This window comes from Aspergillus brasiliensis (assembly GCF_001889945.1).
Source record: "Aspergillus brasiliensis CBS 101740 unplaced genomic scaffold ASPBRscaffold_6, whole genome shotgun sequence".
Classification (NCBI taxonomy): Eukaryota; Fungi; Ascomycota; class Eurotiomycetes; order Eurotiales; family Aspergillaceae; genus Aspergillus; species Aspergillus brasiliensis.
Window position 1 is genome coordinate 252,640 of NW_027137447.1, and position 25,266 is coordinate 277,905.

Genomic DNA, 25,266 nt, shown 5'->3' on the forward strand with positions numbered 1-25,266 from the left:
GAATCTCTGATTTCTCCGGAAGTCTCCGCCCACGGGTAGACGACTAGTAGTACTAGCCCGCCGTATCCTACGTGAGCAACTACCCGATCCCTTCTTGCTACGCAGTACGGACTGCCCTCGTTGTGTGCGGGTCATTACGAGAGGCTGCGAGGAATGGTAATCATGGCATCTTCCCGTTCACTCCTTTCTCCGTTCACACTTCTCGACCGTTCACCATCTCCACTTCCTAGATAGGCTGGCGATGCCTCCATTGAACGGAGATATGTGAATCTGGTGATCCACGTTACGCTGCATGGGCTCTCATTCCACGAAAAGGGCCTCATTCCACGATTCGGAGCCTCTATTCCACGCTTTCATTCCAAATTCCCCTGTTGAGAGTGAACGGAGGCACTGGAGTGTGAACGATGATCGAAAGCAGGCTCCGATGACTGAGGATTCTCAGGTATAATAGGACCTTCCATCTCCCTTCTGATCTCTCTTTCTGATTCTCCCCTTCTCCATACTCAGCAGGGTCTCAAGCATCGATCTGACTGCTCATCGCACTCTTTTGCATCATCCATCATCATCATCTTCTTCCAAAGCATCATAATCATCATCATCCTCATCATCGTCATGTTCCTATCATCATCATCATCATCATCCTCATCATCTCTTTTTCTATGACCAGCTACTGTGTCTTTCCTTTCATCAGTCCTTCTTCCTTTCTATTCTTTCCTTTCGTTCTGTTTCATTTGGTGTGGCCTCACTTTCACGTCTCTTTCCCCTCTTCCTAAGATTCCTTCTACACCGCCTACTTCCCCTCATGTAACATCCACTTTCTTTTCCTGGTATCTCCCGCTTATCCCATCCTCTCCACAATGTATCCCCTTGCTCTGACCAGGAGGGGTGTTACTTCTGGCTTGGGGGACCCTCCATTGCCTCACCTGATCCCTTTCCTCTTCGGGATTGGGGACACGGTCTAGCAAGCGGGGAACCACTTCAAGCCGTCTGATCCGATGGCACAACCTGCATTTGCTCCCGTTATACGTCACCCTCACAGCGTTTTTATTTCTATTGTTCTTTCATATTACTTTCCTTTGTAACATCTCTCCTGTTGTCGCTGTCGCCACGTGGGCCTGTCTAGTTGGCCTCAACTCATGAACGGGGCGGCACAAGAGCGACTAGCAGCAGAACCCGCCTCATCTCGCCTCACAAAATGGGGATCTCAGCTGCATGCCTCTAAAACCCCCCGGGGGAAAACATCGGCTACGATGGGTTTGGCATAAGCCGGCTTCTCCGAAATCCCCGACTCTCCTGGGCATTTCGGCTTCGGCATGCCGGGGAAAAGCCCTCTTTGCCACGGCATCTCCAAGCTCCAACACCGAAAAATACCCACAGGAAGCACAAATAAGCCCCTGGTTCCAGCCACTCAGGAAAACTAACCCCACTTGGTCAGGGCACACCATGGGGATGCGATCACCTTTTGGGTCACCGGTCCTGCCTCGGATGAAGTCCGTCGAGTAACCTGCCACTGTGTCATTCTTCTTGGAAACAAGACGGAATAGCGTTGAGAAAAAAAAGCTCTTCTCGGCGACGATCCAGCTCTCGATCGGCTCTCTGTGCCGGAAGATCGTACCTCGGCCATCCAACCACATCCCCTCGATTATTATGCATAAACGCGGCGTTTTATGCTTATTCGACATTGTATTTCTTGTCCTTATCCTTAGCCTTATTCTAAATTTTTCATCATTTTTTATTTCTTATTTTTTTTTTTTTTTACTTTTTCCCCACCCCACACCCAACGTCGCGCCGACCGAGCGGTTTCGCATCTCCGCAGCAGTTCTGACTCGTGTCCCTCTTCTCCAAAAGGCGCCTCGTTCGTGGTTCTCTTACGACTTCTTAATGCATTATCTCTCGTAAGAGAATCACGCCATGGTGCCTCAACAACTCTGAGACGGCGTTGCACAGCTCCGCGGAACACTCAATTTCCATCGTCCACGTGCAGGCGCTTCTTCGACGATCAGTGACGGCGTTCTTGATTTCTATGACAAACTGAAATCAAGCCCCATGGAGAACGCCTGCAGCGACGAGTCGGGGTATGGCAAACTCGCCTGTCATGGTATATACTCCGTACGCTGCGAGGCCAACCTCAACCGCATCTATCATTCGGTGGAGAAGGCATGGTCACCTTCATAAGCTGCCACAGGCTTCTTCCACATCGCTGCCAGCTCTCAGCAACGCACAGTCTTTAGTATACAACCCATGGCATAATGGTACCACTTCTAAAGTGGTCTACGCCTTTACGACGCTTTGCCAGTGTCGCGAATCGCGAGTAAAATTCCAACCACTTCTCCATATATTTATTGATGCCGTTGGCCCATCGAACGCATTCGAACCACCTGCGAGCTCTATGAAGTGAACCGGTATTACATAGAGAGTTTCTGCTATACGGTATATATAGCTCCCGACATTCTGAGCTCATCGATTCTTCGGGTTACTACGCTATATATTAGAAGACAGACGAGGAACCTTCGAGGCATCAGAAGGCTTCGTCGATCGGGACAAAGGACGGCCAATTCATGGAATCCCGTAACTTCGCTCCGTCAAGGCACCTGCTCATCGGGTCCCTCGGACTCTGCTGTATAACGGAATACCGACGAGGAGGCTACCAAGGCACCTCGTCGACTGGGATGGTAATGATCCGAGAAACCCGCGGAACTTTAATCGCGATGCGAGTCTTGGTCACGGATGCCGTGCTTGAACGGATCTTATATATGGCTCTTGACACTCCTCTGCCATACATTCCTTCCACTGCTTTGAGCCAAATAACCAGTCTATCGAAACGACGAACTTGGAGGCAGCCCTTCCCTTTCTGTATGCTGGCGTCTCATTGCCTGATGGATTTCACCTCGTGGCTTCAATCAGCCAGCTACCTTCCGGTGTCTGCTCTCCATAAGCCCGAAAGAAGAAAAGCTAGGGGACAATGTTGGCGGCATGTTCGCTCCCATCAGTGTCCGAACCACATTCTATATACAGCGACTGTGCAGGCACGAGTCCGCCTCTATATATCTCTCCATCACGGCTGGTCCCTGAACGATGACCACGCCTCCACAGTGGCAATCAAGAAACTGTATGAGGCAGCGCTCTTTAGCAACATCAGTTTGCTCTGCACGTCGAAAGCGTTCGCCCGGTGCGACTTATCAGTTGACGATGCTCTAGCAAAACTGGAACCGCAAGGAAGCGAAGAGAGAATCTGAACGGCATGACTTCCCTGCGACAATTGTCTCCTCATTACTGCGTCGCATCATGACAGCCATGACAGCCTCGATGACATCCTGGCGATTTCTCCATATCACCGTCTGGTTGCGGCATGTCCTAATGACACCCCACCGTCTTCGAAAATTACGTCGCAAGGCATCAGACTGGTAGTATGCAGTCAGCATCCTCGGAAGACTTCTTACAAAGACGCACAGTGGTCCGAGATGGAACCAATTGGTCTTAACCTTGTCGTCAAGTTTCGGAGTACCGCCACGATATCTTATATATAGTCCGATGTGGAAGACGCTTTGGCGAATTGGGAAACAAATCAAGAAATCGGCAAGATTGAAATCGGCAAGATTGACCGAATGATTTCCCTGCAACACCTCCGTCCTCTCTCATACATGAAGCGTCGAATGACTGCTCGGGCATTTTTCCAAGTAACGGCGTTCGGCAGGCTTCGCTAACTACGACGGGAGGGCTCACCTTCTCCAAAACTACTGCGATTGTCTCCGTCAACGACGTATTATACTTGCACTACAAAATGCAGATGACGATGATGGACCCTGCTTCCTCTTATGTCGGTCTTCGGGGGATCGTCCCGTAAAGACAACCTCAGCCAGCATTACCGGACATCGTCGGCCTCTTTTCCATTGAAAAATCCGCCACAAAGAGTAGACACACCATCTTCGGATATCCCGTCGCCTCTCGATGCTCCGCCGATAATCGGGACTCCACATGTCGAACGACGGGTAACTTCGCGGCTGGAGTCGACGTTGTTCTCTCACAATTCTCCGTTGATCTACCACAACATCTTCGCCAAAATCATGACGAAGGTCATCGGGTTCGTGGTACGCAGCCATCAGGAATCGCACAGCATAAATTGCCTGCGAGGACCGTCTCCTTAGTGTTCTGTCTCATCATGTCGGCTTCGAATTATAGTTGGTAGCTGGGAGTTAGATTGCGCAAGCTCACTGGTTTGTGCATAATCCACACTGGCAAGGAGGTCGAACATGCTACCATCGAACTACGACCGAACGTATCAGATTGGCCAACTACGACCAACACATCATCTTGGCTAAAATTACGACAAAGGCATCACGTTGGTTATTTGTAGCCATCAGAAATCGCACAGCATAAATTGCCTGCGAGAACCGCCTCCTTATCGTTCTGTGACAACATGTCGACTCTAAACGACTAGCTGGTAGCTGAGAGGCTGAACTCACTCAACTAACCAATGCCTCTCTCTCACCGGCTCCGTATGGTGCTGGTCTTCATCATCGCAAAAATCGGGCGAGGAGTAATCCGTGGTGGTATCACTCGGAGGCTTAGCAGGCGTCATTTCGAATCGGTGCCCAGCACACTGCTATGCCGACTCGTATCAGAATACGACGTCCCCTTGGCCATCTCTGACGGTGCCCATAACATCAAGGTCACAATTTCGTGGTCTTGACGCTTCCCTGTCGACGCCCGCGCATTCTCTATTTTCTCCAACATCTCCGAGATCTCAGACCGTGTCCGAAGCCTCCAGCTCACTTCTATCGAGAGTTCAAGCTACGACTCTTGCATCGCTGAATCCTCCTAAGCACGGCATCTATTCGGAAAGGGCGTGACCGAGCCATGCTACAATCTCTGGTCGACCTTATAGCAATCACGGTGCCTGGCACAATTCATCGTAACATACCACGATGTCTGTTTACTCCTTCCATGCCGCATCTGCCAACCTATCGACGATCATGCATCTTCCAGGAAGCAAGCCGAAGGTCATACTCTACATTCGTCTTATAAATATATCTACGGCCTTTGAGTCTGCTGTCAACGCCCGAATTCCTCGGGAAGACGGTGGATCTTTCTGAAGGTGATTTCTTACACCGAGTCATCTGCCTAGACAGACGATATGACAGGCATTTTCAACCGAAAGCAGCCCACATTTGATGGTGCAGCTGAACATGCTGGGACTCACCAGGAGATAGCGTTATCATAAATATACTCCGCTCTGATCCACACAAGAAGGACAGTGCCCGACTGGTGTGCTTGCCGATGGAACCGACACCAAACGTCTTGCAACAGCTTGTCGATGTTGAATTCTTGGCACTTGGTCTGGATAACGATGCCAGATCTATCTCCTCAACAGGCTAGCGAGTTTCGCACGCAAGCGACCGTGATACCTCGTATCCCGTCCTAGTTCTTGGCCCTTCTTATCTTGCATTAAGCACACTTCTGGTGCTGCCTTTCCTTGCCACTATTCATACTATCAAGGCCAGTGCTGAATTCTAATGAGTTCAATGGCCAACGATGAGCAGTGGATCAGCTGCCACAATATTTTTCAAAATATTGGAAACATCCAGTACAAGTTTTTTTGCAAGTGGCTCGAATTCTCGGGCGCTGATAAAGCAACGGCACTTCGTCGCGAACGCACATTCGATACGCTCCTCAACAACAGCCACGCCTCATCTTTCTCATACTGGGCTCCGCCTGTCACGGTGCATGCTGAACCGATGTTCGAGACGGTGCTTATCTCAAGGTCCGAAAGCTTACCATTCAGACCAGAACCCAGCCAGCACAAAATGACACTTTTGTTCATCAATGCAGACTCGCGTTTAGAAGAAGCGCTTCAACCAATTACTTAAATTGCCTCCTTGAACACTGGGATCAGAACACGCGTGGAGAACCATGGATTCATGTTGTTGACATCTCACTCACTCACGGCGAACTAGCCTTCGAGACTGGCTGTTGATCTTATTATACACGAATACATAAATCGTATTCTCCTACATCCTCTCTATGACAGAGCTCTCTTAATTACAATTCTTATTATCTACCCTGCCTTCTACCTGATTCCACTCGATGCTGAAGGCAAACATAGCCGATCGAGAGTCTACCAGCTTCCAAACACACAAGTCAATCGAGCCCAAAGCGACAATCACCACGCCTAACGAATTCGGCTTTTAATCAAGGAAAGAAATGGGAGCATCCCAATTCCCCGTGCCATGGCCCACGCGCGTTACGAATGACTCTTGTAATTCTGGCTGATGTGGGAGCACTTACTCTCCTACCACCAAAGAATTTCCCAAATGCGATTGCCTTTCGATGCTGCACATCAGCAATCATTCGGGTTTCGTACATTCCCCAACATGGTGGTTTGCCTATACCACTGGTATATTTAGTCCATGTTCAAAGCAACCGGTTCATAGAACCCACTGCCGTTATAGCACATGAGCTCCTCGACTGCAGCTTCATTATCCATGGCATACTGTCCCATCGAGTCAGCGCCTTTGCCATGAAATTGACATAACGGCGCTTGACTAGGACTCATAGACAGATGGAGAAAATTTCAAGCCATGTCAGGCTAGAGCGAAGGACTAGCTGGAGAAATATCACCAAATACGCAATATCATTGGTGTCAACCTCGAAAGGCTCGTCGAGATATTGATACACTCTTTGGTCACAATCGCTTCTCAGTCATCATTTCACTGCGCGCTTTTCCATGCCTTTGACAACACATGCCTTTGACAACAAAGTTGCTATTCAAAGCACATCAGCCCAATACTCAGCCGATTAATCCATTAATGCTCCCTCTTTATGGGTTAGGCCATTGATCTATCGAAAAGCGTTTATACTTTCGATGAGCCTACTTCAGCTTGGGGATAATAGTTCTCTCCAGCTGTCGGGCATCTTAAAGCGAGTGTGTCACTCAGAATAAGGACTTCCACTAGAATATGATGGAAATATTCAGCCCGCGGTGGAAAAGAAAGTGACCATGGGTTATCTCGGATAGCCGCCGGTCGGAGAGCGATGATGGCGATCTGTCCATCTTACTATCTCCATTCGGAACCGAAGGATGGAGACATCCAAAGCAGCTTTTGATCTCATTCGCTCAATCCATACCTACAAACACGCTGCGGCCATTGACCCACGTTTACATCGAATGGCGTATCTCGAGTCGATTTGACGCTTGGCGGCATTCTCTTCAGGCTCGAAGCCCATAAACTCGCTCTCTCTCAGTAAGTCCACTGACACCCAGTTTGGATGTTATTGAGACCGTTGCTAACATACCTTTCTGCAGAAGATCGTCCGATCGATCCATCATTACTTTATCCTCGGATATGATACGAAATATCCACTTCTAAACTTGATCCTACTATTATTGGAAGGCTGGAGCATCTACTCTACCATTCGGCGATCTACAGTGATGCAGTATATACTTCCTTAACGCATGAAGTGACTTCACATCAACGCTGCCGATTATCACTGGATAATCAGCAAAGGTGCATCTCAAACAGCAATGGCTCTGCGTGTTTGCCTTTCACTCATCAATCGGACAACCAGCGGCCTGTACAACAAGACTACCGACAGCGCACCGCTCGATCTATATCGGAAACTTATCATAAAAGAAGCTAGCTAAGAGGAAAGAGCTCGTGTTGCATCTTCGCTGGACAGCCAAATGGCCGGCTTCTTCCCATGCGAACCATACCGCGGTCGCATATTCTTAATCTTCCCTGAATCTGGTGGACGCCCAGTTCAAGGAGAAATGTGGATAAAAATATACGAAGTTCGACCACAATTGCGGTGGATTAGAAACCAGAAGATCGGCCGTATGCTCGAATCACAAGACTATCATTGATAGCATTCCCCTCACTCATATCGATGAGGATATACAGATGATACTGTCAAGAACTCGAACTGCTATTCAAAAACCGAGCTCAGCAAAGCTTCATATATATATGTCACCTCAGACAGATTGGCAGAGAATAGCTGCGAACAGGAGCAATTGCTGCCACTCTTTGACACACGTGAAGCGCACCTTCACCTCATTTCTATCAATGTTCGTCAACTATAAAAATCGGGGCTTGGCTATGATGGGGTACCAGAGAATCTCTCCAAGTCTTATTATCCTAGTGCATCGTCGTCACAGTCTCTGAGAGAGAGTGCTAGATTAATATTCGACTAAGAATATAGTCTACACTCTCGACAACCGAAAGTTCAAGCAGAAACACATTGTTACCGCACCTACTTTACCTCACGATGTCTGACCCGAAACTGGAGTTTTCCACCTAACTCACATGGCTCTGGTAATCCACGATACGTGATATCCACTGATGATATCTCTTGCTCATCGCGCCTCTAGTGCGCCTACGGCATGCACTTGTATAAACGCTTCCTGCAAGTTGAGACTCCAGAGGCTAAAGAATAATAGTCTGGGTACTCTATCGGTACAGAAAAGTCGTGGGGATGAAAAGGAAGCATTGATCAACCACACAAACCGCGAGCCACGTCGGCTAGTCAATATTTCTTCACCATCTCCTTCACGACTAGCCACAAGGGCAGGAAAACTATATTCCCTATTGACGTCCTTTAACCAGCCTCCAAAGATAGGAAGCCTTCGTCGACTGCATTAATATTCTTACTTGCTTATCTCTGCTCGCTCAGCAAGAAGCTGACGTGTCGGGCTTGCGTTCCGGACGGACAAAGTCTCGACGAGTGGTCGTCCTGCTTGTCTACGCTCGAATAATCTCGTTCGACTTCTCGATCGATCGTTGTTACTTGGAATACAAAGCGAAATGCTTGAAGCTGCTCAGCTCCTACTTCGATGAGCCTGGTGGATGCTTTCTTGTCCACTCATTATCTTCCTGAAATCAGGCTTACTATACACGGCACTGCAAGAAGTCAGGCCGCGGATGACAAGGGTTCTTTCATATCATCCCTGACACCGGCTTCGTCGTCTGAAGATCTATCCATACACGCGGCCAGCAGTACTAACGGCTTTCCACGCGTTAGTATTTCTTATATATAACATAAACGGACGCGTTTCAACCTTACGCTTGACTGTCCGCGGAAAAGTGCCGCGAACTTATCCGCTATCCGGTGCCAAGTTAGTACAATGGGCTTTCTCAGCGCCTTATTTACGACGCAGCATCGTTGTACGCAGCAATGTGGAATCACCCAATCGCTGCGAGATGGTGTGGAGCGACGCCATAATCTTTACAGGTACTATAGTACCATAACACAGCGGTGTGGAACCAACCCATCACTGCGGAACATGGCCGTAACCATGCATGATCTTTAAAGGTACCATAGTACCATTATCTCGGCCGAACGAAGGGCCATGCCACTATATGATCTCTATTTAGATCCGTGAAGGAAAAACCAAAACGTATCCCCTCTCCAGTGACAAGCTGGTATATTGGGCTTTCTTAGCGGCCTTTACACAACGCAGCATTACTGAGCACAATAAGGTGGAATCATCCCATCACTGCGAAACGGCGTCGAACAAAGGCATGATCTTCAAAGGTACTACTTATCGTACCATATCTCGGCCAAACAAATGATCATGCCATCATCTTAAGATGTCCGCGAAGAAAAGGTCGCGAACGTATCCCCTATTCAGTGGCAAGCTGGAATAATGGGCTTTATTATCGGCCTTTTAACGACCATGAACACAGCGATGTGGAATTATCCCATCACTGCTACATGGCGAAAAATAGAGGCATGATCGTTAAAGGTACTAAATATAGTACCGTATCTCTACAGCAATGTGGGATCACCCCATTGCTGCAGAATGGAGTGAAAAAACGGTATGATCCACAAAAGTACTATAGTACCATATTAAAGGTACTATAGTACAAGAATAAAAGTACTTTATCGACCGAAAGGACGGCCAACCTCTATATAATCTCTCGAGACCGAGATAGTCATTTCCAGACTCGCTTTCCAACATATGGTGGTCTTCTCTTGAGCTTACTGATAAGGAAGCCTAAATATACGACATCTCTTCCTGACCCCTGGGACAACCAAGCTTACGCGAACAGAGCATGAGGCTGTAAGCATGCCTTGACAACTGCGGTTGACTTCCACTCACTGCGCAGTGTCTAACTCCGAGGATGAACAGCACCAAGCACATAACATGTGGCCATACAACAGCAGACGGCGAACATGCCTGTCATCTATCGTGCCTAGGGCGAAGAAGGAAGAAACAAACCAGATACTTCTCACAATTTATCACGCAGAAGCTTTATAAAGGAATATGCGGGTTACCTGGCCCAAAACTTAAGCAGCCATCATTATTGAGTGATGCGCTCGTGATAACCTGGCCTTACTTATCCCAGTTGGATTTATGTGTCAACTATTTGGTATCAATCATTAACCCACTCTGATATACTCGACTGGCTTCCTTTGGGACGGTCGCTCTATAACTTCGAATTAGCCATGGATGATGACCGCACTTACGCGGGTGGCTGGAAGTCTTCTCACGCTATCACATCGATTTATCTCGGATACGTGGCATATTTCCTTTCGGAACGGTCTGCTTTCGAGAACATCCATGACGTTGCCTTTATGAGATTGTTACCCCATTTACATCGTCTAGCTGGTTTCCACCGACTCGAAACGCTCTCTTACGCCGTCGAGCAACACAAACGCCTCCTTCAAACTGGCAGTCCTGACATCGAGTTTATACGATGGCAACTATACAAGCTTTGACCATGCCCTGCCATCTTACATAGGATGTAAGCGGCGCTTATAGGCAATTATCATTATTATCTGATAATTAGACCTTCAAATCTCGGTACGATCTACTTACTCTACTCTACCACATGCATGATCGACGGGACACTCGACGTGGCAGTTTATACTTGGTATTGGTTGTTGCCTCCGCCATGAACACAGCGATGTGGAATCACCCTATCACTGCCCAAGTGGCCATACTGAAACATGAATGGGTGGTTGGCTTCCTTGTTGCTCCCGCCATGAATACAGCAATGTAGAATCACCCTATCACTGTGCCAATCAATTGGCTATACTGAAAGAGGAATGGGGCATGGCCTCTCACAAAACTGGTGGCTGGGTTTCTGTACTTGACCCCATAGGTGTCGGACTTGACCCGATACCAAAGTCCCTTGATTGCGGCGATACAGGAATCGGAGGCATGATGGACTGGAGCTCCATAGTCGGTATCGTGGAGCGATACTTAGGTATCGGCAATACTCTCTCTGCAGATGGAGTCAGACGATGCAGAGTCTACAAAATTGTTCATACTTTTGCTTCTTATAAAGAATTTGGAGAATCATCATCGAGGCGATCCGTCTGCTCATCAAACTTCTCATCGCGGTACGATCTACTCACGCTACTAAATCGCATGAATGATCGCCGGAGGTACTCACCACACGGCACTTCGGACTCGGTGCTGAATGGATTGATGGTTAATTCCCGTCAATAATGACTTTCCAGAAATGCTGGAACAAGATGAGGGAGAGGCTTCTTAGGCTCGTGTGTCCGTGCTCTTGCCTCTTATCAAGGATACTGGCTGCGTTGCTACAGACAATGTGTGTCTCAATCTTTGCTCAAGCTCCCGCCTATGAGACTCTATCTATTATTATCCCAGTACTCCATGGATCTTCACGGCCTGTCCAGCATGGCTTACTTGCTGGCCTTGTGAACGCTTCTCCTCACGATAATGTGCAGGTGGTTCTAAATGGCCATGATACCATTTTATCAAGAAGCTACAATCGAATTATAGCAATTGCTTAGCTGAACTGCATTCATAAAATGAATCCTTCATGTATTACCCAACTCATAAATTGAGGTTGGTTTATTGTATTAATTATAGAAATAATTGCGAAGCTATAATATAAAATTATAGACTTCGCGTATCTTACTTTCTTCTCTTACCGATGTAGTATGTTTCATCAGTAGTACCTAGTATGTCTAGTATGGTCTTATTTAGTCTAACTATTAAATGCTGAACACATAATCTATGATTTTGTTAAGAGTAGAAAGAATAACCATGCAGCAAAGAGTCTCCATCATTCGGTCATCCTGCCGCGCTGTTGACGGAATCAGCAATGTAACCAAATCATGATGATCCTCAAGCACTTCGAGCAGCCACAACGCATTCACTAAGACCATCCTTTTTCCCTCATTCCTTCCGTGCCTAAAGCGTTCCATACGATTTCGCTCTTTCTCTATTTATCTCATCTTTTCGATATGCTGCTTTCCCTTCTTGTTTAACTAAGGCTTCGGTCATCTATCGCCCTGATTTTGATCCGGTGTTTCGTGCTTTCCTCCTCGTTGCTGGTAACAGTGAGAATTTTCATTCAGTCATCTTATTCGAGTGGTTTCTTTGATATTTACGAAAGGCTCGCCCCGAAGAACATGAATCCTCACACTCCAAACAATCCCGAGGAACTAAAATCCCGAGGACTACAATGAGTTATCGGAGGAACGAATCAAACTACTAAACCGCATGGACAACCTGCTCAACCATAAGCTCGTACCAACAGCCTTCTGGGCTGTTCTAGTTTATTCAGACCTTACGCAGCTTACTATCTTCGTCACCGAAACGGAGAAGTCATCATACTTGCTGGAGTTCTGCATGCACGCTTGTTCTGCGCTTGGGTTGGCTTGGAGACAGAAAGAACCAAGGAGTCGAAAGGATAACTCATCTACAGCAATGTTCGACGTGGAGGAGGACTCAGAAACAAGCTCGGAGGCCTCCAGGAACAAAACAATCTTCGAAGAAGCCCTCGAGAGGGACAGAAACTGCATCATACGGAAGTCAAGTCCTGTTAAGATTACACATATTTATCCGCGTCACTTCATCACAGTGGGAAGAGCAAGAAGGTCCAGTGCTGCTAAAACATATCCACCTTTCTGGGACATGCTAAAGTTCTTTTGGGAGCCCGAGCGTCTGGCAGCATGGCAAAGCCAGATGACTACGAACCTACCCTACGATAGCTTACAGAATCTCATGTGCCTCAACGCCGACTTACAGCAAATGTGGAATGAGGGCCATTTTGCATTGCGTCGGGTCGGGTACAATAATGATAAGACAACCTTGAAGCTAGAGTTCATATGGCAGGCTGACCACAAGAAGAGCATAGGCGATCGTGTTCCTGCCAACGATCCTGTACTTAGCTCAAGGGGCCTATCGGGCATCGATGCTTCATACTATGTCACTGCTAGGATTAACGGCGAAGTAAGGAAGTTGAGAACGGGTGACGAAATAAGTTTGTCTACCACGGATCCTGTTGGTCTGCCTCTCCCAAGCAGAGAACTTTTGGATATGGCATTTGTTCTATCCAGGATTGCCAACTTAAGTGGAGCGGGAAGCATTGCAGATCTTTTGCAAATCCCTGACGACGATAGTGATGGTTGCGATCTCCCTGTTGGTTCCATTCCTGTTGGCACCAGAGTGTATGCCTGGCTGGAGAATACTGAAGTTCAGTTCGATCGATGAGGCCGAGACCGAAGTCGTTCCCCGGTGACTGAACAACACCATCAGACTGAAAGCCCACAAAAGAGAACCCAGGACGGAACCTAGCTACCCTTACTAGATAATTCTATGACAACAGCCTTCCTTCTCCTGATCTTCCTCCCTTCAATGGTTCGTCGAGGATCTTGATGATGGCCATGCATATGACCCTGTTCATGATACTTCGACAGATGGCGTATGAGCGGCAAAATGTTTGGGAAGCAGCGGGTCACGCTGGCCTCGATGTGGGCTTTTGAAGATGTCGGAGTTGAACAGGGTCCACGGATGAGTTGAAGAAAATTTTTTTTAAAAAAAAAAAAATCAGTGTGATGGCGAGTTCCAATACCATAAACATGACAACGTATGTGATTTCCAAGCTACTATGCTCAGTTTATCATGCTAACAGAATTGGTTGTCTAGGTGCTCGAGAGCAAGGGTAATCTAGAGGGCTGTACGTCTCAAATTGCGACGGCGGTTTCAAGCTTTATTGACGACCAGAAGGACAAGGACTTGCTAGATGCGCATCTTAGATCGCGAAAGCAGTCGGGAATAGCTTCTTCTATGAACTACCGTCAACTAGTCTTACGACCCACTACTACATTGAGTACATGGATCCTGTATTGAGCAAAATTGTAAACTTATCAATTAATCAATCAGCTAATTAAGGTTTGAAAGATTTCTAACACACAAGCGTCCGATAACCCATAATGAATAACCCGTAAAGCCTAACAAATTCACAACTCTTCTTCGCCCCCTCTCCGTTTCCTCCAGCATCAGCCGTTCCTCTTAAACTTTCTCATCGCTGATTCAATGTCACACCGACTCTTCATCCGACCCGTATGATATTCAATAAAGGTGTCGCGAGCGATCTTCACTTGAACGTCGCGGTCGGTATACTCGGGAAATAGCTGGATCAGATTTTCAGCGATCGGTTGGCCATCATAGTAGCGTGTCCATAGAGGAGCGAACATGGGTTCTCAGGTTGTTAACTAGTTGATGCCGCTAATTGTAATTAGTGGCTGTTGAGATACATGAGACTTTTGTGCCTCAGGCTCGTTGTCCCTTAACTGTAGGCGTGTGACTATTGTCCCAGGCAGCTTAGAGGGACTCCTGCATTGATATCACTTGCTGTTCAAGTTCTAGAATGTGATGATGTAGCTATAATAATAATTCTTCTCTTTGTCAGTATGTATCTTTATACTCGTTGTGCATCACGGCTTCGTTGAAAAGGATAACAGTCTTCCAGTAGGACGACACTGGCGTCACCGGTCTTGTCTTTCGGGAAACCAGTGTTGCTTCTCTTAAAAGAGGGCCAGGGGGGATATGATAGTCTGTTAGGCATGTTCGCCATTCTCCCAATGTTGTTAAGTTCAAGCAATGTGTTTGTGAAAAAATATCGGAAAGATCATTCTGCAGTCATCAAGACTCAATATCTTACACGCTATTTATGGCGCATGCACACGAATGTAAACCTGTAACTGTTGGTAAGCCCACCATATACTAGTGGTGTTCTTCTTTCGTTGTTCCATTCGCGCACTGTGGACTGTTCCTAGACCACTGGTTAGTATATATATTTGTGCAGACAAATTACTAGGCTTGTTCTTGGAAACTCACCCATAAATGAAAAAGTGGGAGTCCTGATATATTTCCACGGCGCTTGGCTTCCAACACGACAAGATTATAGGATTCGTTCGCAGACTCTCCATACCAGATAGTGTAGTCGATTTTCTCAGCAAGGCTTTCTCATTCGTTTAAAGGTCACCAGCAGACTTGAATTTCCGCTCACAATGGATATATAGTCGTTGGATACTTGGATAACAGCTGCAGAACTTGTGTAGATTTTTATTTTATGTAGGTCCTTGTGGCTTTGACAACGATCCTATCCGGTGTCCATAAGTCGGAGTCAAAGTGTAACCCGAGATTAGTCCACTATCTCTTCATAGATCATCACTCTATAGTTCACACTCGGTCTCATCAATCGATTTTTCTGTAGTATTGTCCAGCCAAGCATCTATCTATGGATGAACCAACAGGAGATCGAGGCCATCACCAAAGTACTATCGTCGTCGAAAACTTCCTCAGGCATGATAGATTCGTGGACTGGCGCATCTATTCATTCATTATATAAGCTCTCTTAATAGCAGCCAATCTTGCTAATAAATCTGGCATCCCGTAGGCCCTCTCATATGAGCTTCGCTGTCTGGAGAACCTCCCTTGGGGACTAAAGATAATATCATGTAACAATGCTTCATCAGCACCACTCATGTTGACAAATCTGGATACTACTAGTTCAGTCAGTTTGTCGTCGATACGTGTACTGACGTAGTATATTTGTACTGCCATCATTTGGATCATTGAGACATGTTAATAAGGCCTCTTGCACTGAGTCACAGGGTGGTAAACAGTAAGACGACCATCCCTGCTCTTCCTGTGATTACATAACCCCTTCCATAGGGTATTCCACAGCTCGTTCGCTATCCAAGAACTGGTCCTTGCTCCAATCCCTCCCCCATGCACCTTATACGGGACGTCCCTTAGTGGGCAGACTTTTCCCTGGCCCGGCGAGGAGGTCTCTTAGGCACAGCATCACTTGCTCCAATCTGTATAAAGCCTCATGCTTCTCCTTCTTTGTCCTCCTCTTCCTGTTCTTCCACTTCATCATCATTCAAGTCGAGAAGTATTCACTGGCTTCGTCAGCACCACTTCAGGCCAATACCTAGGATTAGGCCCACTGCATCCACAGAAGATGAATCGATGGAAGAGGCCGTCTCGGTCTGTCCGGGTATTCTCTCATGAAGGATATAGCATCGCTACTGCGTTGTAGCGCCGAAGTAGAGCAGCTCCAGAGTCAGAAATTAGGAGGCATATAACTTTATTCAACTATCGTACGGTTACCATCTCCAGTCGATTTGAAAGGTGTCTTCGGATCTTGCTCCGCCATGTTGCTAGACACTTAAGCCTCCATGAAAGAAACTTAGTATGAGAGCCTAGAATGGTGGATATGTTCTAGTAGTGGTCTTCCTTGCATTTCTCGCTGTGATAGAGTAGTCACGGTGCTTCGGTAGTATCAGTGAATTTAATACTTAATAATCTCAATGATTCTCAAGTTACCCACTAGTATGATGCACAGATGGTCATCTCTTTCTGAAACAATTTGCTTCGGTTCTCAACAATCATTGGTCCTGTTCCTGGAGGTTGCCAGGGGTGTTTGAAGATTTCTTGTCACTTCTCCGATTCAGCAACAAAGATCATTATCTCACTAAAGTTTATGAGAATGCTAAGATAGCCTAAAAAGCTATTGGTACTAGCTTATGGCTAGGTCAGGTGCCCATATAGTCTAATATCCTAGTTCATTACTCTGATAACTCGTTGTATTCTCGGATCGTGAAATAGACTAGTTGGAGATTCGTACTCCGTAGTACTGCCTTCAAACTAAGATATCCTATAGGCATTGTAACTGCAACCCCCATGCCTCAAACTTGAAATCCGTGGACTTGATATACCCATAAGAGTAGTATTCAAGGAAGAAGGAGTAGACGTAATTCTACAAATATCAAAGATGATATAAATAGCAGAGAATCGAGTGAAGTGTTCAGATTATAGTGACTAGTAATCTATGATTTACTCCATTCAATGAACATAGTACTGAGTGAGCGACTTGTGCCGAGACAGTCATTGTTGCAAATCCTGAGTGAAAGAACTTTACGGCTAGAAAAATACAACAAGGGTGACTGGGTCTTGCGCTGCAACTCCTTTGGGGGCTTTGGGTCAGACGGTGTGCATATTGGGGATTCGATAGCTTCCAAGACGATAGTTCTGCTTCAAACAGTAAAGTTCCTACATGGCTATCATCTAATATAGCAAGGTCGATCGGCTAATAAATATGTATGTAGTTTGAAGCGAATGTATAACTTAGTGAGTAGGACTCGGGCTGACACAAATTAGATCGTCCATCCACGCCTCCACATTAACCCAAGACAAGAAGTACATTAACCCAGGGTACTTCCAAACTCATCCACAATACGTCCGGCAGCCGGATTCACCAAGTGAAGCAACTCAATGCTGCTGACAGAGGAAAGGTCGATGCTGCAACTAGCTGGATGAGAATGAGGCTACGGGAGGTCCACAAACATTTGTGCACCATACATAAGAACAACGCTAAGCTAGTGAAGAGTTTTTAGAATATGGTATAATTGATGTATTGGTTTCTATCCTCCCATTAGGGTTGCAGCCGAGGAGAACCTCGTAGGGTAAAAGCCTTGACCAGGACGAGATAGATCTGTGGAAAGAACACCCCTGAACAGTGAAGATTCATCAATACATAATCCCCAGCTTAATTACCATCAGACTTCCTATAGATGTTAGTATCTTGTTAGAAAGCCTGTCTTGATCAACTTACCTTTCGGCTAACTCTCCACGTTTCACCGCAGGTGGCAATGTTTTCTTTTAGCCAGCCTGGAGAGCCGTCAGTACTAGTTGTTGTCAAGTGGCAGGGCAACTTACAAGCTCTGTCACTTACTGGGCCTGCCGCTATGCAGTTACTCTTGTTCATGTCCCGTCATCTTGTGTATGGCAAGGTGCTTTTGTGGAAATCAACCGGACATATCCCAACGCTCGATGACTGCATCTTCTGGCATTCTAAGCGAAAGGTTGACAAGTATGAATATCAGTCAAGTCGGTGCTGGGCTATTAGAACAGTTAGTGTTTATTTCTCGAAATAACGAAAGAGTACTGACATTCAAGATAAAGGCTAGCCTGACGTGCGGACGATGTTTATCCAGCCTACAAACAGTCAGCTCTGAGCTCAAACTGCCGACGATGTATGACATACAAGTCCTGTCACTTACTGGGCGTGTCCACAGCGCCAGGCATCGAAGGAGGGGACAAGTGAGAGGAGAGGAAGGGCCGATGGGGCCAGGTATGGGGAGGAGAAAGAGGATGGGTGGAAGGCACTGATTTCACGTCAGAAAAGCATGGTGGCATGAGCAAGACGACTAACCAGAGCATTTCCCTTTTGGAACTGGCCGGCGGGGTGGGCTGAGTGTTTTTAGCCAGCCTAGTGACTGTCAGTACAAGAAGCATCTAGGCATCTAGTTGTGACTCACAAGCTCTGTCACTTACTGGGCCTGCCCACGGGGCGGCTTATGCTCAGAAAGGAGGTGTTACACAAATCCCTGGTTTATTGTTCAGTTAGTAGCTAACAGCCCTGCTGTCACACAAGCACCACCAGAGAAGCTCTGATGAACCCATGCTAGGCAAGGCCAAATCCCTCGGTATGCCCACCAAAGAGCCTAGACGGCAGTCAGCCCAACCAAACCTGAACGAGCACTTACCCAAACAGCATCTTCATGAAATAACTCGAAGCAGAAACTGGGAAGGTGCGAGGGCGAGGGATACCTGTGAAGAGATGGCAGTCAAGCAGGTTAGCAAGAGCAAGGAAGGATGAGAGTGGAAGTTACTAGTGAGGAGGAAGAGGAAAAAGAGAAGGAAAGAAGAAGAAAGAAAGAAGGGGGAGGGAAAGGCCGTCATTATGACCAGAGACTAGGCCAAAGACAGGCATACAGACACCGGCAGGGAAGGAGCAGATGCAGAACTGCAATTTCCTCTTCGGGAAGGATCGAGCTGCACTGGGAGGCAGGCAAACCGCATCTAAGCCGGGACGACGCCTCATGGTCGAGCAAGTACAAGTACAGTCAGGGTCGAAAAGTCCATCGTATCGGTCTCTCGCAAACTCGGCTGCCTTTCAAACGGCATCGCTAAACAAACGATCGATCTGGCGTCAGCTTAAGAAGAATCGGGAAGACGAGCGTCAAGTCGAAGCATCGGGTATCACAATCCATGTCGACAGCGTAGTCGTGGGCATACGGGCGTCGGCTGTCCTGGCAAACGTAATGGCAAAATCTCCGGTTCGTAGGCGAGCTATGTTCACTGATCGGGGGGTTAGAAGAAGACGGTGTGAGTAGCAGGAGCGATATCACACTAAGAGAGTACTGAAAGTCGGGGAAGAAAACAGGACGGAGCCGAGCATCTTATATTCAAGCTATTTCTATGTACAGGAACGACGATCCATTCTCGTCTCAGAAACTTAAACTTGCTGCATGAAGCACGTCGGTTAGGCCGCAGCCAGCAAACCCTACTTCGAACTGCCAATCCCATTCGATCTTCAAGTGGCTCCCAGCGGTGAGGTGGAAGCCCACATACCAAACAAATAAAGGGTATCACGGAAATATGAACAACAAAGTGCCTCACGAAAAGCACCCAACTTGCCAGTCCGAAGCGTTAGATTGCCCTCCCCGAAGATGGGAATCCAACAGGTCAAGATCCGGGCTGCGGTGTGCGGCGAACAGTTGTCGGCTGGGCGCCAATCTCAGCCACGTGGCACATGACCCAAGTTAACGACGCAACTTGGCGATAAAGAAGGTGAAAGTCGGAGGTCGAAGACGAAATGCAGCTTTTATTAGAAAATGACGTGGTCTGCGGTCTTCCCCTCAGTGGAGATGAAACCTTGCCCTTCCCTTGCGCCTACGTGATACACCGCTGTCGCCAGGGGCAGTACCCGGCGCTCACATTGGGCAATCAGATGCAAACTGGCCATACTTTGAAACAACGCTGTGACAGGGCCCTTGTGAAGCTCCACTGGAACAGACCACCGACCAGAAAAGGTCGGTAATACCTGAAACAGCCGACCGCGGAGTTGATGTGAGGCTGATGTTGGGTCTTCACAATCAAGCAACCTTACGGCCAACGTTGCCAATGCCGCGGCCAACCACGCTGATGATCACATCCCCATTCTCATTCTCTCCACTTGCATCTCTCAAACCCCAACCTGGAGCGCCGAATTTGGCCAGGTCCCTGGCCAGCTGGATGGTGCTCTCCTCGGCGATCACGTCCCGACCAACCTGGATTCGTCCAACATCCTCCGATCCCATCGTCATCAGACCCAGCATGGTCGGTACAGCTGCAGGGGCAACGCAACCTCCCTTCGAAATGGCCTCAAGTAGCTGGTAAGCACATCGCTTCCCAATGTCTTCAGGCGCCTCGCCGCCTGCGGGAGGCGACGCCACATCGGCGGAAAACAGGCAGCCAGTAGACGACTCTGCAACCAACGAGAGTCCGAAACCAAGACCAATCTTCTTTTTTGCGGAGGGATTGCTCTTCTCGGGGGCAGGCACGAGGGGTGCCGACGACACATCGGAGAAGACATAGGTGTCAGGGACGAGTGGATTCAGAACACCACGGGCGGTTTCGATCATTCTCGCGTTATTGGAGGCGGAAACACCGACAGAGTAGGCCACACCGCGAACCTTCTTGATGCGACCGGGGTTCATCAGGTGTAGTGTCTTCGGCAGCCGGAGCTGGTGGCCAAAAACTAGCTGAACTTCTCCACCACCGCCCCTGCCATTGGGCCCAGGGTTCGATCGCCGTAGGATACGCAGCTCGATGTTGTTGAAAATTCCAAATTGGTTGTAGAGAGGTAGAATGGCGGTCCGCACACTGTCCACGGACATGTCACCATTCGGGGTGGAGGAGGTGATCACACCTGGACCAGTAAACAGGACCTTGATGGGAGCCTTGGCGAAGGGTGCCAAAAGGCAGAGCGGCAGCAGATAATAACTCACACCACGATTGCACCCTGCCGGGAGCTCGTGCCGGATGACACCTCCGCTGCTCGTGGCCACGCCTGGCGAACTGCCTGTGATGAGACCGGGCTTGTAAACAAGGATGGTACCGGTGTATGAGATCTCCATCTGGGAGCCATTGGTGACGGACTCCAGGAGACGGAGGAACGAAATTTCATGAGGAGCGAGACCGGGATTCGTAGGCGACGAAGGACGGATCTGGGATATTTGAATCGTGCGGCCTGTCAACGTAGCGAAGACGAGACGGTACACGAAATTCTTGTGGGAAGTGAACCGGAGAGGGGGCTGAGATGTTGACGCCATTTTAGCTGTACTGGAGACTCTGCAAGATCTCCGTGGTCAATCAACAATCTGTAGATCGAAAATCTTCGTCGGCGCCAGATGCTCTCGCCTGGACCGCAAAAAGCGAATCGAGAAAATCTGCCGGGGGCGGAGTTGTTCCGGCGCCGACCCGGCGTTAATCCGCGGTTATCTCCGAATGGATAAGGACCCTTCACGGTTCACCGGATAGATGCGATGGGTTGGGTTGATCATCATTTATAATCAATCAGTGGCTTTTTTTTTTTTTCTCGATATACTTGTTTGTTCTCCAGATTATCACATTATCATTCTACAATACTACAGACACAGACAAAGCACATCGTCACCATGCTTCCACCAGCACTGAATATCCCCAAATGGTACAGTAGTCCTCCACATCGCCACTACAAACTACCTAATTACTACCCCTCCCCCGCATTGCCTCCTACAAACAAACACACGCGACACAGCACACCCACTCCCCAAAACACACCTGAATATAACTGACTAAATAGCAAATAGGCTTGAAACCAACTCTCACCTCCTCCAACCCCCCGTAAACAATTACTGCGTCTATCACCCCTCCTCCCCTGCCACACAAGGCTACACAGTAATGATAGTCGGCGGCCCCAACGCCCGAACAGACTACCACATCAACACGACCCCAGAATTCTTCTACCAGTATAAAGGCTCGATGCTCCTCCGCACCGTCGACGAATCCACCACCCCGCCCACCTTCCAAGACATTCCGATCCACGAGGGCTCGTTGTTCCTGCTGCCGGCGAATACGCCGCATTGTCCTGTGCGGTTCAAGGATACGGTGGGCGTGGTGATGGAGCAGCCGAGGAAGGAAGGCGCGGTGGATGCGATGAGGTGGTATTGTCGGAACAAGGATTGCGGGGAGGTGGTGTGGGAGAAGAGGTTTGTTTGTACGGATTTGGGGACGCAGGTGAAGGAGGTTGTGGAGGAGTTTGCGGGTGATGAGCAGAAGAGGACGTGTAAGGCTTGTGGGGTTGTGGCGAGGTCGAAGTATGAGGAGGGGGAGGTGGTGCAGCCTTGATTTTACTTCTTTGGTTGCTGTTTGGTGGATGAGATACCCTGTTGGAGATGTAAGTATGTACGTGGTTGGTTGGTTGGATGGATGTCATAGTAGCTGTGTAAAAGTGTTCCTTCACGAACCTCAACAATCTTGATCGGTTAAGAAGTTTGCCAGTAATTGTCTGATGTGATTCTGGTGTGGTAGCCAGGCGTAATGTATACTTGGATCGTGGCTTGTGATTCGAATGTATAATTAAAGAGGTATCAGGCACAGTTCTGGACAGGGGAGTATAAAAGATAGAAAAACAGCCACAATCAGCCAAGAAGCCGCTGTGTCCAAAGAAGGCCGGTAAAACAGTCTAAAGAATGTGACAGAAATAAGAAAAGGCTAGTAGTGGCACAGGAATGTAATGCAGCCGCTTTAAGCAAACAGCAACCTTTGCAAAGCGCGCTATGTTGTTTCATACAGCCAAGAAAGAAGAAAAGAAAGACCAGAAAATGCCAACATGATTATGTTGTGTATGAGGGACAAAAAGGAAGAAGGATATCCTGAAAATGTGTTTAGACATAGTGCGCCTCGAACAGAAAAGAATCCCAGAAATGACAGGTCCACTAAGCCAACATATAGGACACACATCTCAACATCGGTGCACATAGCATCATGACCATTTGGTAATTAAGCTGCCATGAATCTCATGCATCAGCATTCCGCCCCCATCAATCATCAAATGGACAGTCGATGCTCTCGTGGCCATCTCTTTCGCAGAGCGCACACCATTTGGACTCGTCAACGACGCCGCTTTCCTTTCCGCCAACAGGGCCCATGGTGGAGGAAGAAGACGATAGGCCCGCTCCTCTCAGTCCCTCCATCACGACGTCACGACCCGTCTTCTGGGGTGCCGTGTCCTCTTCATGTGAGAAGGTGGATGGTTCAGCCGTGGATTCCTCTGGGGTTGGCTTTTCATCCGCAGAGCTGTCGTCATGGGGGGCCTCAGCAACATCAGGGGCCTTGTTCTTACTCTCTGCGCCGAACATGTTCGTGCAGGTCAAGATATCGTGCCCTCCGGTTTCACAAATCTCGCACCACAGCGAGCCGCCATCCTCCGAGCGGCCGTCTGACTCGTGCATGGTCTCCAGACGATGATGAGAAGCATCCGAGATGCCGCGGTGGCGGGTAGAGTAGGCCTGATATTGTCCCTCATGCGGAGGTAAATCTTGCCAGTCATTCGGAACGACCGTGCGATCTGAAAGCCGATGCGCATGGTTGATTCCATGGCCGTTCGTAAGCTTTCCGTTGGAGCTGGGGGACCTTTGGTGGTTGGGTGATGTAGAGAGCGCGGAGCCGGGGGTGTGAGTGTCACCGTTGAGCTGCAACTGCTGGAGCTCACGTTCTAATTCTTCGATACGGTATGTCTTCCGTTCGGACATGCGCTCAAATTCCTCGACACGTTGTTCCAAATGAGCCACATGATCGGGATCATGGTTCGGCGGACTCGTTCCAAATCCATTCTGCTGCAGTGCATGCAAATCTGGGTCTCCCCGGCTCAAGGAGTGGATGATGGCTTTCAGACCACGAATTTCATCATCCTTCTGCTCCAGTTCTTTCGAGTACTGTGGCCCATCGCTAGCTGCGTGTGAGTCCTTAGAATCCCGCTCCTTCTGCAGCTCGAGCTTTGTCCGCTCCACTTCCCCGCGCAAGAATTCAACTTCTGCCCTGGCTTCGGCCTCACCTCGCCGGGCGTCCTCCAGACCCTCTTCAAGCTCCGAAACCAATTCCTCCAATTGCTTGAGCTGTCGCGCAACAGCCTCGACATCCTCTCCGCGGTCCTGAAGCTCTCTGTTTTGTTGCATCAGCTCATCCAGCCGCTGCTCATAGACGCGCTCCGTCTCGGAAGCAGCTATCTCCAACGTGTCCAAGGTACTACGGAAGTCGGCGCGGTGCAAGTCAAACTCAGCCGTCAGCTGAGCAATCCTCTCGTTCCTTTCCCGCAACTGAGCCCGGATGGACAGCGAATCCGACCCTTCCAGCTCCTCCAGGGTTCTCTGGAAATCGGACAGAGTATGTGCTTGCTCATCCAATTGTTTGTCTCGTTCCAAGAGTTGGTTCTCTAGGCTTTTGACGTGATCCTTCAGCTCTTGCACCTCAGCTGCCATTGCCGATTGCTGGACTTCGGATATTCTAGCTGCGGGGCCATCATCCTCCGTGCTTACTCGGCTGACTCGCGAGGGAGGGCGATCAGAGGCGCGCGATGGGGCTTTGATAGGACTGCGTGGGTAGGCGTTGGAGGGAGCCGCGCGGGAGGCGGAAGAGGGCGTCCGTAGCCCGGTCAAGGTGAGCTTGGACGGCGGCGGTCCTCTGGGAGATTCAGGGCGGGGAAGGGAAGGGCGTCGGACGCGTGGTGGGCGCATTGCGGGACCAGGGCCAACGGACTTGCTGAAGTTGACCGGTCGGGAGGGGGTTGGAGGGCCGGTGTTCACCGTCGAGGTCGGACCGGACGAGCGCTTGGTGACGTATTTGTTGTTGTTCATAGGCACAAAGATCCCCGAGCCGGGGACAGACGTAGAGAAGTATCTCCTGCCCTCGACATCTCCATTGTTTTTCCCTCGTCTGGCATGCTCCGGCGCTAGCTCAATGCCTGCAAACTTTCCCGGCTTGCCCGCTACACCTCCCAGGTATTTGACTGTCCCGAACATACCCCCGGGGACATTGACCAGGTCACCCACCTGGACGTCGTCGAGGGGCGCCATGGCGATGGGAATTGGGACGATTGGTGGCTGCGCTAAATAGAGGGGTGGTGGGAA

The 25,266-nt window shown here is 48.7% G+C and overlaps 9 protein-coding genes across 9 annotated transcripts; 7 read left to right on the forward strand and 2 right to left on the reverse strand.

Annotated features, from left to right (window-relative positions):
- The first annotated feature begins 1,879 nt into the window (after positions 1-1,879).
- On the forward strand, positions 1,880-2,478 carry ASPBRDRAFT_569936 (uncharacterized protein). The gene has a single exon (XM_067627666.1). The coding sequence runs from the start codon at positions 2,078-2,080 to the stop codon at positions 2,396-2,398; it is 321 nt and encodes a 106-aa protein (XP_067478847.1). The 5' UTR covers positions 1,880-2,077; the 3' UTR covers positions 2,399-2,478.
- Positions 2,479-3,494, forward strand: ASPBRDRAFT_569868 (uncharacterized protein). The gene has a single exon (XM_067627663.1). The coding sequence runs from the start codon at positions 2,559-2,561 to the stop codon at positions 3,234-3,236; it is 678 nt and encodes a 225-aa protein (XP_067478848.1). The 5' UTR covers positions 2,479-2,558; the 3' UTR covers positions 3,237-3,494.
- Positions 3,495-3,815: 321 nt separating this feature from the next.
- Positions 3,816-4,145, forward strand: ASPBRDRAFT_195768 (uncharacterized protein; the record flags this gene model as incomplete). Its single annotated transcript, XM_067620899.1, has 1 exon — positions 3,816-4,145. The coding sequence occupies one exon, from the start codon at positions 3,816-3,818 to the stop codon at positions 4,143-4,145; it is 330 nt and encodes a 109-aa protein (XP_067478849.1).
- A 142-nt stretch (positions 4,146-4,287) lies between these two features.
- ASPBRDRAFT_570108 (uncharacterized protein) lies at positions 4,288-4,825 on the forward strand. Its single transcript, XM_067627669.1, has one exon. The coding sequence runs from the start codon at positions 4,475-4,477 to the stop codon at positions 4,688-4,690; it is 216 nt and encodes a 71-aa protein (XP_067478850.1). The 5' UTR covers positions 4,288-4,474; the 3' UTR covers positions 4,691-4,825.
- A 444-nt stretch (positions 4,826-5,269) lies between these two features.
- On the forward strand, positions 5,270-6,057 carry ASPBRDRAFT_570013 (uncharacterized protein). Its single transcript, XM_067627667.1, has one exon. It carries the CDS (start codon positions 5,514-5,516, stop codon positions 5,865-5,867), a length of 354 nt encoding a protein of 117 aa, XP_067478851.1. The 5' UTR covers positions 5,270-5,513; the 3' UTR covers positions 5,868-6,057.
- Positions 6,058-12,478: 6,421 nt separating this feature from the next.
- Positions 12,479-13,471, forward strand: ASPBRDRAFT_195769 (uncharacterized protein; the record flags this gene model as incomplete). Its single annotated transcript, XM_067620900.1, has 1 exon — positions 12,479-13,471. One exon carries the CDS (start codon positions 12,479-12,481, stop codon positions 13,469-13,471), a length of 993 nt encoding a protein of 330 aa, XP_067478852.1.
- Positions 13,472-17,829: 4,358 nt separating this feature from the next.
- Positions 17,830-19,015, reverse strand: ASPBRDRAFT_30016 (uncharacterized protein; the record flags this gene model as incomplete). Its single annotated transcript, XM_067622720.1, has 8 exons — positions 17,830-17,838; positions 17,886-17,941; positions 18,006-18,010; positions 18,334-18,438; positions 18,486-18,549; positions 18,608-18,660; positions 18,820-18,883; positions 18,946-19,015. The coding sequence occupies 8 exons, from the start codon at positions 19,013-19,015 to the stop codon at positions 17,830-17,832; spliced, it is 426 nt and encodes a 141-aa protein (XP_067478853.1).
- ASPBRDRAFT_570217 (uncharacterized protein) lies at positions 18,791-19,457 on the forward strand. Its single transcript, XM_067627673.1, has one exon. The coding sequence runs from the start codon at positions 19,072-19,074 to the stop codon at positions 19,447-19,449; it is 378 nt and encodes a 125-aa protein (XP_067478854.1). The 5' UTR covers positions 18,791-19,071; the 3' UTR covers positions 19,450-19,457.
- Positions 19,458-20,211: 754 nt separating this feature from the next.
- On the reverse strand, positions 20,212-25,212 carry ASPBRDRAFT_54904 (CAP-Gly domain containing linker protein BIK1; the record flags this gene model as incomplete). Its single annotated transcript, XM_067627314.1, has 4 exons — positions 20,212-21,057; positions 21,163-21,448; positions 22,184-22,481; positions 23,238-25,212. The coding sequence occupies 4 exons, from the start codon at positions 25,210-25,212 to the stop codon at positions 20,212-20,214; spliced, it is 3,405 nt and encodes a 1,134-aa protein (XP_067478855.1).
- Between the last annotated feature and the right edge of the window lie 54 nt (positions 25,213-25,266).